Source organism: Pelobates fuscus, chromosome 5 (genome assembly GCF_036172605.1).
Source record: "Pelobates fuscus isolate aPelFus1 chromosome 5, aPelFus1.pri, whole genome shotgun sequence".
Taxonomy (NCBI): Eukaryota; Metazoa; Chordata; class Amphibia; order Anura; family Pelobatidae; genus Pelobates; species Pelobates fuscus.
Window position 1 is genome coordinate 808,033 of NC_086321.1, and position 16,592 is coordinate 824,624.

The following is a 16,592-nucleotide window of genomic DNA, read 5'->3' on the forward strand; positions in this document are numbered from 1 at the left end:
GAACGATCCCGCCGCTTGCCACCAATTGTAACGGACCGTTTCGCACACAAGAGGATAAAACCCAGTTTAGGCGATAATTACCTTTTCCATAGACCAGCAGCTACTGCAATCACCAATCTCCCGAACTGCAAACTGTGCGAATTCACCAACTCCCGAACTGCAAACACACGGACCCTGGAATCAGCCGAACAGGAAAAGCATACAATCCGCTTACACTCCTGGCAGTCAGTACACAATCCAATTCCCCCAAAGAACGAGACGACACATCGCTTTGAGGGTTAAGCAGGAACTGTTTTACTGAGGGCTACCTGCCCAGTATTTATGCAGGTCTCCCACCTGGTGGACACTCCCCTAAGGGACCAAATGGGAGACTGAAACAGCAGACAGACATGTATCACTTTAGTACATACAGCCACAATACTTTCCCACAATGCATCCTGGCTTCCTCCTCTCTGTCCTGGAGATAATTAGAGAAGTAATTCAATTATCTCCCAGGACAAAGGCAAGACTCCATTATGCATGTGGTGATACAAATACAGTATATTACTTTAAAATATACAGTAGGACAAATGGCACAGAAAATACACACATTTAACATATCCCCAGATAGCTCAGGTCTGAGTGCACATTATTAGGTAAATGGCACTCAGACCACACGAATACAGTTTAATTGCCATGGAGCTAAAGTCTATAATTACATGAACAGGCTCCATGGCATGGCTATCTGGGTTAAAGCATTCACATAAAACAAACTACCGAATTTCCATGCATTCGCCTAATCCATACGAATACAACCAGAGGGGGGGTTGGAGGTTCAGCGGTGCCTGCACGTAAAAGTGTCCGGGTTTGGTGCATGAAAGCCGGGCAGACAAGCGCTGGCTGCCTGGGGAGCTCCAGAACACCGCCATCGTGTGGCGGCGGAATGTAACCGCGACCACCCAGTCACAATCAATTAGGCTGCGGTTAACCGCAGCTACTGGGTGGTCAATTGCCGGCAAACGCTTGTTAAGCCGCGGTTAACCGCGGCTTCATGGAGGTCAATAGGAGGCAAACGCCAGCTTCTGGGTGGCCCATTAACAGCGCCGGCCGGCTTCCCACGGCTCTGGGGAGGTTGGTAAACGGCTCTTTGTTCGTTAGATGGAATCTACCGAACTGCTGTGCAGAAAGGGAGAAATAAATCATTCTGCACAGCAAAATTAACCCTTTAGCTGCCGGTCCATAATCTAAAGGCAGCAGGCGAGCAACCAGGCTTCTCCAGTTCACAGTGGCGAAGTTGGTTTCGCTACACCATGGCCTGCTCCAAACAGGAACACAAATTATCCTACACCATGGCCTGCTCCAAACTGGAACACAAATTATCCTACACCATGGCCTGCTCCAAACTGGAACACAAATTATCCTACACCATGGCCTGCTCCAAACTGGAACACAAATTATCCTACACCATGGCCTGCTCTGTTCCTGTAACTTATCTGCTGAGTGCTGGTGGAGAGTTATAAAAAATAGCCCTCCTACCCCCCACCTCACAAAAATATAAAGTATCCCATTCATATATGGCCAAACAAAAATGATGTCCAAATTCCTATTTCTCATGTTACTTGCCCTTGCAAATGATGTGAAGTCTAACCCTGGTCCCCCAGCTATTTCTTGCCCTAATCCCAAAATTAATAGTTCTTGCACGCTGTTTAAGACTTTGCAGCTAACGCAATTAATCTCCTCCCCAACTTGCATAAACATTAAAAGCCTTAACCATACCCTGCTAGATTGGATTCTCTCCCCTTCTCCTGATAGAATCCAGGAGGCCGGTGTTCTCCCAAATACTTTCAGTGATCACTGTTTAGTGTACTGTGTGCGCAAAATAAAGGCTATTAAATCCTCTCCCAAGGTTAAAATAACAAGGTCCTTCAAAAAATTTAATCTTGAATGCTTTCTTAATGACATCAAGAAACTCCCATGGCACAGATTAAACATTATCCCAGATCTAGACCCTGCTGTTGAATTCTTTCAGTCTGAACTCCAACAAATTTGGAATTTGCATGCCCCTCTGCGTAAGGTGAGGGTAAAAGGAGCACATATGAACTGGATCACAGCTGATCTCATCCAAATGTACCAGTTTCGGGATTCTTTGTGGTCAAAGTTTAAGCGTACCGGCTCTTTGAATGATCACTGTGCATATAGACAATGGCGAAATATATGCACAAAACAAACAAAATTGGCCAAGGCCCAATATTTCTATGACAATCTGAACAATAACATCTCAAACCCTAGAAACTTTTGGAAAGTCATAAATAAACTACAAACTCCCCCAATCCACTCCCAACCCTCCACTGTCAAAGTGGATAACCAAACCCTGAAACTTCCCTTAGATTTAGCAAATGCCTTTAACAATTATTTTTTCGGATGCTCCAATACCCTGATTGCCAAGCTAATAAATGGCACACATCCTGAAACTACAAATGTGGATCAGGTCTCACTAAATTTGCAAAGACCCAATGTAGACAAGTTTGATTTTAGACCTGTACCTATTAGTGTCGTTCAAAAACACCTAAATAATCTAAAAATGAAAAACCAGTCTGGACCTGATCAAATCCCAGCAATGCTGTTGAAGCTCAGTGCGCCGGCAATTGCTAAACCCGTCGCAACCCTAATTAACGAATCCTTGGTGTCTTGATACATACCCAAACTTTGGAAGACTGCAAGAGTAGTGCCTATCCATAAAAATGGTGACACTACTTTGGTTTCTAACTATCACCCAAAATGATTGCTCCCCATATTGTCAGAAATCTTAGAAGAATGTGTCTATGCCCAACTATGTGAGTATTACCAACAATCAAACTATCTGACCCCTGATCAATCGGGCTTTCGCCAGAATCACTCCACTACAACTGCCCTCTTAAAAGCTTGCAATGACATCCAAACTGGCATGGAACAAGGAGACCTGGTTTCTAGCGTATATATAGGTCCGCTCACAATATGTGTCTATTTCTGACAGCAACTCCCTCACTCTCCCAGTCACGTGTGGTGTTCCCCAAGGTTCCATTCTCGGCCCCCTACTATTTACATTATTTATAAATGATCTGCCCAATGTCTGCAAATCCTCAAAATGTACACATGTAAGCAGACAACACAGTGATCTATGCGAGCAAATCCGAGCTTCCGCAGCTTGAGGCTGTGCTCCAAGACCAGTTTACAGAGGTAGGAAAGTGGATCGCAAAAAACAAACTCTTCCTGAACTCTGACAAAACTGTCACAATGATCTTTGGAACAGTACCTAAATTACACAAATTCCCACCTATCCATCAAAACAAATTCAAATGGCACACTCGGGGCCAGATTAAGAGCCCGGTGGGCCTGGTGCTGACAATTATGATGGGGCCTAGAGACATGGGGACACAGAGACATGGGGACACAGAGACACTGGGAGACACGGGGACACAGAGACACTGGGAGACATGGGGACACTGGGAGACATGGGGACACTGGGAGACATGGGGACACTGGGAGACATGGGGACACTGGGAGACATGGGGACACTGGGAGACATGGGGACACTGGGAGACATGGGGACACTGGGAGACATGGGGACACTGGGAGACATGGGGACACTGGGAGACATGGGGACACAGACATTTGGGGAAACTGGGAGAAATGGGGTCAAAGACACTAGGAACACAGACACATGGAAACAGACATTTGGGAAAACTAAGACACTAGGGACACAGAGACTAGGGGACACTGGCTGGGAGGCATGGGGACAGACATTTGGGGACACTGGAAGACATGGGGACACTAGAGAAAGATACATGGGGACACAGACACTGAGACACTAGGGACACTGGCTGGGAGACATGGGGACACAGGGAGACATGGGGACACAGGGAGACATGGGGACACAGACACTGGGAGACTAGGAGACACTGGGAGCCATGGGGACACAGACACTGTGTCCCTAGTGTCTTCGTGTCCCAATGTGTCTACCTATGTCTCACAGCATCCCCATATCTCACAGTGTTCCTAGGTTTCCCAGTGTCCCCTAGTGTCTCAGTGTCCACATGTCTCCCTGCTGCCTTTCCCCCACTCCTTCACATACCTGAGCTGCTGTCTGGACTCTCTGTGCTGTGTAGCTCTTCCCCTGCGGATTAGTGATTAGAGAGAGGCAGGGAGGGAGAAGCTGTAACTTCCTATCCCTGCCTCTGTCCAAACACAGTGACCCTACTGGCCGGTGCTGGTATTGCAGAGTAATCTCCGTTTATACTGAGAAAAATATTTGCATTTGTATTGCCGGTATTACTGCAATACCGGCACGGCCAGGCAGCCTCAAAGAACGGATGTGCCTTAAAATACCAGTCAGGTGGCAAAAGAGTAGTTTTTTTTTTTTTTTTTTTTTAAATGGGCCTATTCCATGGGCCTGGAGCTGCAGCTCCATCAGCCCCTATGTTAATCTGGCCCTGGGCACACTGACCGCAGTCGACGCTTTCAAATACTTGGGTATGATGTTAGACCCAAATCTATCTTTTGGCCTTCACATAGAAAAACTTGCACTAAACTTTATCCAAAACTAGGTGCCCTGTACAGAAACAAATCCTACACACACTAAATTCCCTGCAAGCACACACGTGTTACACCCCTACACACACACACACACACACGTGTCACACCCCCTACACACACTGGATTCCCTATAAGGACACGTGTTACACCCCCTACACACACTGGATTCCCTACAAGCACACACACACACACACACACGTGTTACACCCCCTACACACACTGGATTCCCTACAAGCACACACACACACACACACACGTGTTACACCCATACACACACTGGATTCCCTACAAGCACACACACACACGTGTTACACCCCATACACACACACGTGTTACACCCCATACACACACATGTGTTACACCCCATACACACATTGGATTCCCTACACACACACACACACACACACACACACGTTACACCCCCCACACACACACACACGTTACACCCCCCACACACACACACACGTTACACCCCCCACACACACACACACGTTACACCCCCCACACACACACACGTTACACCCCCCACACACACACACACGTTACACCCCCCACACACACACACACACACGTTACACCCCATACACACACACACGTTACACCCCATACACACACGTTACACCCCATACACACACGTTACACCCCATACACACACGTTACACCCCATACACACACGTTACACCCCATACACACACGTTACACCCCATACACACGTGTTACACCCCATACACACACACACACACACACACACGTGTTACACCCCATACACACACACGTGTTACACCCCATACACACACACACACACACACACGTGTTACACCCCATACACACACACACACACACGTGTTACACCCCATACACACACACACGCACGTGTTACACCCCATACACACACACACGCACGTGTTACACCCCATACACACACACACGCACGTGTTACACCCCATACACACACACACGCACGTGTTACACCCCATACACACACACACGCACGTGTTACACCCCATACACACACACACGCACGTGTTACACCCCATACACACACACACGCACGTGTTACACCCCATAAACACACACACACGTTACACCCCATACACACACACACACGTTACACCCCATACACACACACACGTTACACCCCATACACACACACACACACGTTACACCCCATACACACACACACGTTACACCCCCCACACACACACACACGTTACACCCCCCACACACACACACACGTTACACCCCCCACACACACACACACACGTTACACCCCCCACACACACACACACACGTTACACCCCATACACACACACACACACACACACACGTTACACCCCATACACACACACACACGTTACACCCCATACACACACACACACACGTTACACCCCATACACACACACACACGTTACACCCCATACACACACACACACGTTACACCCCATACACACACACGTTACACCCCATACACACACACACGTGTTACACCCCATACACACGTGTTACACCCCATACACACACACACGTGTTACACCCCATACACACACACGTGTTACACCCCATACACACACACACACACACGTGTTACACCCCATACACACACTCACGTGTTACACCCCATACACACACACACGTGTTACACCCCATACACACACACACGTTACACCCCATACACACGTGTTACACCCCATACACACACACACACACACACGTGTTACACCCCATACACACACACGTGTTACACCCCATACACACACACACACGTGTTACACCCCATACACACACACACACACACGTGTTACACCCCACACACACGTGTTACACCCCACACACACGTGTTACACCCCCCACACACACACACGTGTTACACCCCACACACACACACACACACGTGTTACACCCCACACACACACACACGTGTTACACCCCACACACACACACACACACACGTGTTACACCCCACACACACACGTGTTACACCCCACACACACACACACGTGTTACACCCCACACACACGTGTTACACCCCATACACACACGTGTTACACCCATACACACACACACGTTACACCCCATACACACACACGTTACACCCCATACACACGTGTTACACCCCATACACACACACGTGTTACACCCCATACACACACACACACACGTGTTACACCCCATACACACACACACACGTGTTACACCCCATACACACACACACACGTGTTACACCCCATACACACACACACACGTGTTACACCCCATACACACACACGCGTTACACCCCATACACACACACGCGTTACACCCCATACACACACACACGTGTTACACCCCATACACACACACGCGTTACACCCCATACACACACACACGTGTTACACCCCATACACACACACACACACGTTGCACCCCATACACACACACACACACGTTACACCCCATACACACACACACACACGTTACACCCCATACACACAAACACACGTGTTACACCCCATACACACACGTGTTACACCCCATACACACACACATGTTACACCCCATACACACACGTGTTACACCCCATACACACACGTGTTACACCCCATACACACACACACGTGTTACACCCCATACACACACGTGTTACACCCCATACACACACACACACGTGTTACACCCCATACACACACACGTGTTACACCCCATACACACACGTGTTACACCCCATACACACACACACGTTACACCCCATACACACACGTGTTACACCCCATACACACACACACACACACGTTACACCCCATACACACACACACGTTACACCCCATACACATACACGTGTTACACCCCATACACACACACACACGTGTTACACCCCATACACACACACACACGTGTTACACCCCATACACACACACACACACGTGTTACACCCCATACACACACACACACACGTGTTACACCCCATACACACACACACACACGTGTTACACCCCATACACACACACACACACACATGTTACACCCCATACACACACACACACACACGTGTTACACCCCATACACACACACACACACACGTGTTACACCCCATACACACACACACGTGTTACACCCCATACACACACACACGTGTTACACCCCATACACACACACACGTGTTACACCCCATACACACACACACGTGTTACACCCCATACACACACGTGTTACACCCCATACACACACGTGTTACACCCCATACACACACGTGTTACACCCCATACACACACGTGTTACACCCCATACACACACGTGTTACACCCCATACACACACGTGTTACACCCCATACACACACGTGTTACACCCCATACACACACACACACGTTACACCCCATACACACACACACACACACGTTACACCCCATACACACACACACACACATTACACCCCATACACACACACACACATTACACCCCATACACACACATTACACCCCATACACACACACACATTACACCCCATACACACACACACACACTACACCCCATACACACACACACACACTACACCCCATACACACACACACACACGTTACACACACACACACACGTTACACCCCATACACACACTGGATTCCCTACAAGCACACACACGTGTTACACCCCATACACACACACTGGATTCCTTACAAGCACACATTATTACAACCCCTGCACACATTTAAATTATCTAGACACATAACTCTTGTTATATCCCATCCCCACACACACACACAGGCTTCCTTATATACACACACACTTGCTTTTCTTCTAAATTTCTAGGTAAACTATAAAGGTGCTTCTTTGGTGTGTGCAGACAAAATACCCATCTCTATGCATTGAAGTGTCAGCAAAACAAATAACAGAAGCGTATCTAACAGTGACAATAGGTGATGTATAGAGGCTTGGAGGCAAGTATACACACTGTCCTCCTAATACCTCCAGCCTTCTCCCTTCTTATTCATTTCGTTCAATAAATAAGCAAGCAGCGCTATAGCACATGCATGCAGTTCAGGAAATTCCAGAGAAATCCCTGCTTGGGAAAGAAAACAGCTTTGGCATCTACAACTTTATGTGTACTTACATGATTGAAAAAGTGTTGTAGCTGCTCGTTCGCAAGGTTGATGCACAGCTGTTCAAATCGATTCACTGAAAAATTTTCAAAGCCAAAAATATCTAATATGCCTAAAAGAGAAACATCATTTACATCAATAAAGGCAACCTGTCAAACCTTCAGAGGAAAATAAACAGTGACAAATAATTCTAAAACAAATCGAATTTGGGGCAAATCGATAGTAGCAGGTGACGGAGAATTGGTTTAGACACAGTCTACCTGGAGTTAGACAAAAGGATAAAAGAGGATCAGCTCTAATACACCAAACTAAAAGATATTTGTAGGAAGTTCAAAATTCAACACCCCCAGACTACTATTTAAACAAACATGGGGAATGGGGAACCTTGCACCTGAGGAAGACCTATATGGGCGAAACGCGTTGTGCTTTTACTTTGGATATTTTTAATTATTTGTCTGCTGCTATATCCTGTTTTCTGCACTTTATTGAAGTAAATTGATTTGAGAATAACCTTCAAGTTTCCTGAATATTTGGGAGTAACAGAATTCCAGGATGCTATACGTGGCTCTAGGAAGAGTGAGTGACCCATTGCCTCTGTGTACCTTAATATCGGTGTATATCCAGTATTACACTATGCACAGTTGTATATGTTACAGATAACCAGAGACAAATTGGAAGGTCCTCCTTGATATAAGTAGATCACATTGTGTGGTGGTGTTTTTAATTGTGCACCCTGTACTTTGTCCTTGTTTTTGCACTTTATGTAGTGTATTGACACTAGGGTTGCTGCATCTCTTACAATTCAATAGCGCCAATCCACCCATATCCAATTGTATTTAACTTTTGTTGTTTGTACATTGAGCAGTTAGTCTGCCCGATTAAATGTGAGTACCAATTCATTAATTTATACTCCTGGTACCTTTTAATACTGTGAGCACTAGTGCTGTCTCTTTTATATGTTTTTTGATCTTCATACCGATGATACATCTGCCTACCTACACCATCCTACGTATCCTATAAGTGGGGATTGTACCACTGTACGCCATTCAGACTAGAGCGAGGTTAAGCTCTATCAAATGTAAGTAGAACCATAGTCATTTTATTTACTTTTATGCTATTCTGGGATTTTCTGCACCATTAGTTCTGTCCTTCTGTTGCATATTTGACTGCCAAGAATACTCTGATCTTACCCCATTCCAGAGGAACTACCCTGTCTCTGAGGTTTGATCTTCCAGCAAGTTTTTACATTTGGATTTACACTTGGCCTTATATTTATATAAGAGTAATAAAGATGGCTTGTATATTGGTTCGGTGGGGTAACTGGGTCTCTGGCGGGATAGTTCTATAATGAAAGAGAATACAATACCACTAAACATAATTACAACGGACATGGAATAACGCAGCTACAAAAAGTATTGTGAGATTATTGTAACCTGGTTCAGAAGGGCTGAGTGTCCGTTGAGTGTGTGATTGTGTTGTTAGAAGTCTGCTGACTTTGCAAGCCCTCCCCTTCTAACCCCGCCCAGACTTTCTGTGGATGTCCAATCACAGACTCCCAATGCAGCTCAATGAGGGATCTTTGCAAGGCAGGTGCTTTGGGCAATTGCTGCCTCCTGAGTTTATCTCCCCTGAGCTAAACAAATGAGGAAGTAACAGAACGGGTTATCTGATTGACAGCCAGGGGGTGTAACCAGGTAATTTATAAAAGTGAAAATTGCTATTGAAATCTGTACTTTTTGCTAAATAAAAAAAGAATATACTTTAACACAAAGCATTTCAGCAAGTTAAAGAGCTTTAGGGGTCTGGAGTGCTCTCATCCATTCAGTCTTTGCTCTTGTTAAAGTGCTTAGTGTAAATTACATTGTTATACTCTACGTGGTAGCTTCCATTGTTAAATCTGCAGATATCGCACCTTTACTTTTCTATACGTCAAATATTGTGAATTTTTATTAAAGAGATCGGGCTCTCTGAACGTAACAGCAGCGATAGACTGCCATGCTAGAGTTACTATAAGCACAAATCATTTTGGATGTGATGTGATTTATGGTTCCCATTTAAAGGTACTCACCAATTTCCTGTGTGTCTTCCTTCATATTCAGGTCACCAAGAAGTAATTCGTTAACCTTAGTAACTATCCACCCAAACATACGGGCATACACAACGCGGGCAATGGAGTCCCGGGAGTCTGTGGAAGAAATTGGTCAGTGAAACCAGAATTTTGCTAAAGACAGATTAGATTAAATATGATTTCTTTTTTCTATTTTCCTGATATTGCTCACTTGAACCTTAAATAAAAAAAATAACTGGGATACTGTGGGCACTAAGAACTTTAATGCATTTGAATTTGGCCTTACTAATATGGTGTATTTGTAATTATTTTTTTCATACTCAAATATTTGCAGTTTTTGCACACACACAAAAAAAAGTTATTCCGAATTCAGCACCGTCAGCCGGCCTCACTAGTCAAGCCCCACATGCCAGAAAAAAAAACATTCCTTTTTAGTGTTTGTGCACAGCTCGGCCACTGACACTGACTGGCTACTGCGTGCTCTGAACTACAAGGCAACCTGCATTAATGCTATAATTCTTCTCTCACCACTGATACTTGGATAACCAGCTTGTAATCAATTAAACTGGACAGAATAATAAGGTTACAGAATTACAATACATTTATACCACGCACACACCCAATCTGTCTGGGTGCTGTGCAAGGGTATCAACATATAGAGAGTAACAAATTAAAAAACACGGTGTAGTTAATATCGAAAAATAAATCAAAATGGGCAGCAACATACATATACAAGCGACTAAATATGAGTGTAAGCTCACGATATAAAATGCATGTGCGCACCTAAATAAACTGAAAAGATGAACAAAAGTATTTGTATACCAATATAAATGTATTTATTATTAGATGATAAATAAAAAGATAGCTAAATAGATCTATAATTAATGAGATTGATATAATATATGATATATAGTCTAATATAGCTATCTCGAAATATAAAAAACATACAATGATATAAAAATGAACAAATATAAATGAAACAGCTCAATAAAAGTACCTAACCTCGGTGGGGGCCCCCACCGAGGTATAAACCAGAGGAATGCTCGGGAGCAGGACGAAATCCGGCGTGTAAGGAGTGCAGTGCTGAACCGCGGTCGGAGTCTTCTAAAAAGACCGTGGTGAGTAGAGAAGGCACTCCAACAGGGGACGCGTTGCACCACGGTCGGTGCCTTCAAAAAAGACCGCGGTGTACGAGGACCGGCCGGCAGCAGAACACGCTTCAAGTAGATACTCACGGGGATTTCCTGTACCCGACCTCTTCCTGCAACAGCTGATCAGGGTGTCGAGTTAACAGCTGTGGCTCATCGACGCGTTTCGTCCCGCCCACGGGACTTTCTCAAGATGCAGAAACAGCCACAGTTCGAACTTTAAATACACCCACCAATTAGCCATTAAATACAAAATAAATGAACAAAAATTGAATAAAGATGAATAAAAATAGCAACTAGAAAATAAATAAATCTACCCATAGAGCACACAAGAGAAAAGGGTAAACCTCTTGGACATCCATATATGTACATAAATTTTTAAAAACATAAAAGACCAAAATGTACCAATAAACACCTCTAATACAGAACCCCTGTAATTTAAAGGGACAGATGCTGATCGTGTATATAAATGACAATAAGCTTCAAGAGCGGTCTAAAGTCAACAGTACTTATACTATGTAATATATCTCAAGATATTTACACAGAAAAATTCTTATATATCTGTACCAAACCAGAGAACCGACATAGAAATAAGCAAATATAAACAAACAAACGAACCAGATGGTAAAGATCTTAATATAGATCTGACTCTTCACAGAAGACATAGATAGAAGGTGTAAGCCCCTAAAAGTTAATTCTACCTTTTTCCCCCCCCCCCAAAAAAAGGGGGGGCCAGAGATTACAGCAATAAATGACTGTAATACGGAGCCCCTATTAATTATATAAAGGAGCAAACATTCGTTATGCATAGGGGTTTAAAGCGCGATCTAAAATCGCAAGTGCTTATGGTAAGTACCCCATAATATTTGCACAAAACCATCTAATCAGGACCCAAAAAAAAAAAAAAAAAAAAAAAAAAACACAGAACCAACATAAGGGTATATGAATGTGAATAAACAGAAAAGGACCAATAATAGAACCCTTAGAACAAATCTAACTCCTCATTCAGGCCGTTCGGTGCCATGGTATTCAACCTAAAAATCCACATGGATTCGCATTTGATAAGTTCCCTCTTCCTTTTGGCCAAATCTTGGAATGGGGGAATATGCGTTAGGCCCAATAACCTGATGCCAGAAGGATTATTGTCGTGAAAGGTAGAAAAGTGTCGAGCTACTGAAGATTTGCAGTTGTTACGAATTATAGCTGTTCTGTGTTCACGGAACCTGCATTTCAAGGGTCTAATTGTTTGGCCCACATACTGCCGATCACAGGGACAAATTAACAAGTATACCACAAAGGAGGTGTTACAACTGATATCTGATTGAACAAAAAAATTTTCAGTACTGTTAAAGGGGCTAAAACTCGAGGTAGAGTGCCAAATAAAGCCACATGTCAAGCATTTAGTGTGACCACAACGTTTACTTGTGAAGCCCTTCTTTGTCAGTGTCGTTTTTCTCCTCTCTATGTGGCATGGCAATTTGGAGGGTGCTAGAATGTTCTTCAAACTAGGTGCCTTCCTGAATGTGACTCTTGGTGAATCCGAAATGCAGAAAGATAGCCAAGGATCTTTCCTCAGAATGGGCCAGTACTTATGAAGGATCTCAATGATGTCATCATACGCTTTACTAAAAGAAGTTGTAAAAATGGGTGTAGTGCCCTTACCCACTTCCTTGGTGCTGATGTTAAACTTAGCTGCCTTACATTTCGGAACTTGAACATTGTCCAAAAGTTGGAGAATCATATAGTGCTCATCTGTGTGTAATTTCTGCTCGTGATATGTACTTACGAGGGATGGCCTCGAGCTGGGAAGATCCATAACATGATTCCCTAGGATGGAAGTATCACCATAGTTAAGCCCCTTTAAATAAGCATTCAGAATCTTGTACGGTGGGTAGGACTTTTCAACGAAACGTTGGCATAGAACAAAAGATTCTCTTTCATAATCAGACAGAAACGAACAGTTCCGTTTGATTCTGATGAATTGTCCCAGAGGGATATTATGTATCCATGTGGGATGATGACAGCTGTTGGCGTGTAAATAGCCGTTTACATCCACACTCTTCTGGAAAGTTTTAGTGATGATTCTACTCCCAAGGCCTGTAAGAGTTAGGTCTAAAAAATCAATTGTGGACCTGTGTTTCTTATGTGTGAAGGAAAGACCCCATCTGTTGTTGTTAATGTAAGTCATAAAATTGTCTATATCTTCCCAATCACCCCTCCAGATAATTAGAATGTCATCGATAAATCTTCGATATAGGGCGAGCCGCTCCATCCAGTGTGGTTCCGCAAAGATCATTTCTTGTTCCCAATGGCCCATAAACAAGTTTGCGTAGGAAGGAGCGAAACTCGCCCCCATCGCAGTTCCCTTCTTTTGTATGAAGAACTTTCCATTAAATTCAAAATAATTGTGTTTCAACATAAATTCAGTAAAACTAATAATGAATTGTGATTGCTTCTCTGGGAGGAGTGGATCTGCTCCCAGATAAAGGGAAAGGGCTTTTAGGCCCAAAGTGTGGTCAATGTTTGAATAGAGGGCTGCTACGTCTATCGTTAACCAACAATACTGTTCAGACCATTCAATCTCCTTAACTAGGGACAACACATGTCCTGTGTCTTTCACAAAGGATGGCAGATGGGGAACATATCTTTGCAGATGAAAATCAACCCATTTGGAGATAGGTGAGATCAATGAATTTATACCCGATATTATAGGGCGGCCAGGGGGGTTGGTAAGGGACTTATGTACTTTAGGCAGGTGGTAAAAAATGGGAATCTCTCCTTGTGCTGACAGAAAAAAGCTCCTTTCTTTTTTATCGATAGCACCACACAGTGAGGCTGCTTCTATGAGGTCTCTCAGTTCACCCCTGAAACGCAAAGTGGGGTCACTTCCCAGGACCTCATAATAATCCCTATTTTCGAGTATTCGCTCTGATTCCTTCAGGTAAGCAGTTCTATCCAACAAAACAATCCCCCCTCCCTTGTCCGCCCCTTTAATGATGAGGTTATTATTAGCTTTTAAACTAGTAATAGCTGCTAATTCAGCTTTATCCAAATTACTGCAAACTCGGTCTTTTCTCTTTTTAAGGTTATTGCAGAGAGTTCTTAGGTCGTTTAAAACCAAATCATAGAACATTTGGATATATGGACCTTTATCTATCTGGGGATAATACATAGAGGGGGGTTTAAGGCCAGATGGAATGATGGCCTCTATGATGTTTGATGTATCCTCATACAGACTTGATGGTACTTCCTGTTCATCCAGAAGAGAAATTAAATTATAAAAGACAATTTTATCCTGTGGGGTATTAAAGGCTTTAGGACAAACCTCCACGCCTTTAGAATCTCTGATGTTGAAGGATCTAACTACAGTCAGTTTCCTGACAAAGTAGTTTAGGTCCTTAAACAGATCAATAATACTAGGTAATCTGTCTGGAGCATATTTCAATCCTTTATTAAGCAAGGAGATTTCCCCTGTATTGAGGGTATGGGAGGATAGATTGAACAAGCCTCTCAGAGACATCTCATTTTGGCTGGGCTGTCCCTTCCTTCCTCTTGTTCCCCTATGGGGGCACCCCTCTTTTTGTGCATGTTTCTGAACATAGGGAAGGTTCTCTCCCCCACTGTTTGGGGGGGGGGCAGCTCTAAAAAATGATCCCGTGTACTGGGACCATTGCTCCTATAAGGGAAATTCTGCTTGGGTTTGGCACCTAGATCAAGAACCTGATCGACTCCCCTCCCAGACCCCTCCTCCCTAGTATTGGAATGTCGACTATTTCTTCCCAACACAGTATAATTCGGGTTAGGTGATTCGCCTTTATTACGAGAAGGCGTGGGACGGTGACTCCTCCTATATTCAAACTTAGTCCCATTGGAAGTGGATGCACTCGGGTCATTTTTAACTGTATCAGCATAGGACCTATATTTCTGTCTCTGGATCCCTTTAGAAGGGGAATATGAATGGTGGAAACTGGGGCGCTTAGCTGATGACAAGGGCTGACCCAAGCAGAATTTCCCTTATAGGAGCAATGGTCCCAGTACACGGGATCATTTTTTAGAGCTGCCCCCCCCCCAAACAGTGGGGGAGAGAACCTTCCCTATGTTCAGAAACATGCACAAAAAGAGGGGTGCCCCCATAGGGGAACAAGAGGAAGGAAGGGACAGCCCAGCCAAAATGAGATGTCTCTGAGAGGCTTGTTCAATCTATCCTCCCATACCCTCAATACAGGGGAAATCTCCTTGCTTAATAAAGGATTGAAATATGCTCCAGACAGATTACCTAGTATTATTGATCTGTTTAAGGACCTAAACTACTTTGTCAGGAAACTGACTGTAGTTAGATCCTTCAACATCAGAGATTCTAAAGGCGTGGAGGTTTGTCCTAAAGCCTTTAATACCCCACAGGATAAAATTGTCTTTTATAATTTAATTTCTCTTCTGGATGAACAGGAAGTACCATCAAGTCTGTATGAGGATACATCAAACATCATAGAGGCCATCATTCCATCTGGCCTTAAACCCCCCTCTATGTATTATCCCCAGATAGATAAAGGTCCATATATCCAAATGTTCTATGATTTGGTTTTAAACGACCTAAGAACTCTCTGCAATAACCTTAAAAAGAGAAAAGACCGAGTTTGCAGTAATTTGGATAAAGCTGAATTAGCAGCTATTACTAGTTTAAAAGCTAATAATAACCTCATCATTAAAGGGGCGGACAAGGGAGGGGGGATTGTTTTGTTGGATAGAACTGCTTA

General features: G+C 44.1%; 1 protein-coding gene across 1 annotated transcript in view; it reads right to left on the reverse strand.

Moving 5' to 3' along the window:
• LOC134610515 (myosin-IIIb-like) overlaps positions 1–16,592 on the reverse strand; it is a 301,018-nt gene that overhangs the window by 163,520 nt on the left and 120,906 nt on the right. The window contains exons 10-11 of the mRNA XM_063453481.1: positions 10,691–10,807; positions 8,634–8,734 (exon numbers count right to left, since the gene is read on the reverse strand). Coding sequence (XP_063309551.1) covers positions 8,634–8,734; positions 10,691–10,807 — 218 coding nt within the window. The remainder of the gene's footprint in view (positions 1–8,633; positions 8,735–10,690; positions 10,808–16,592) is intronic.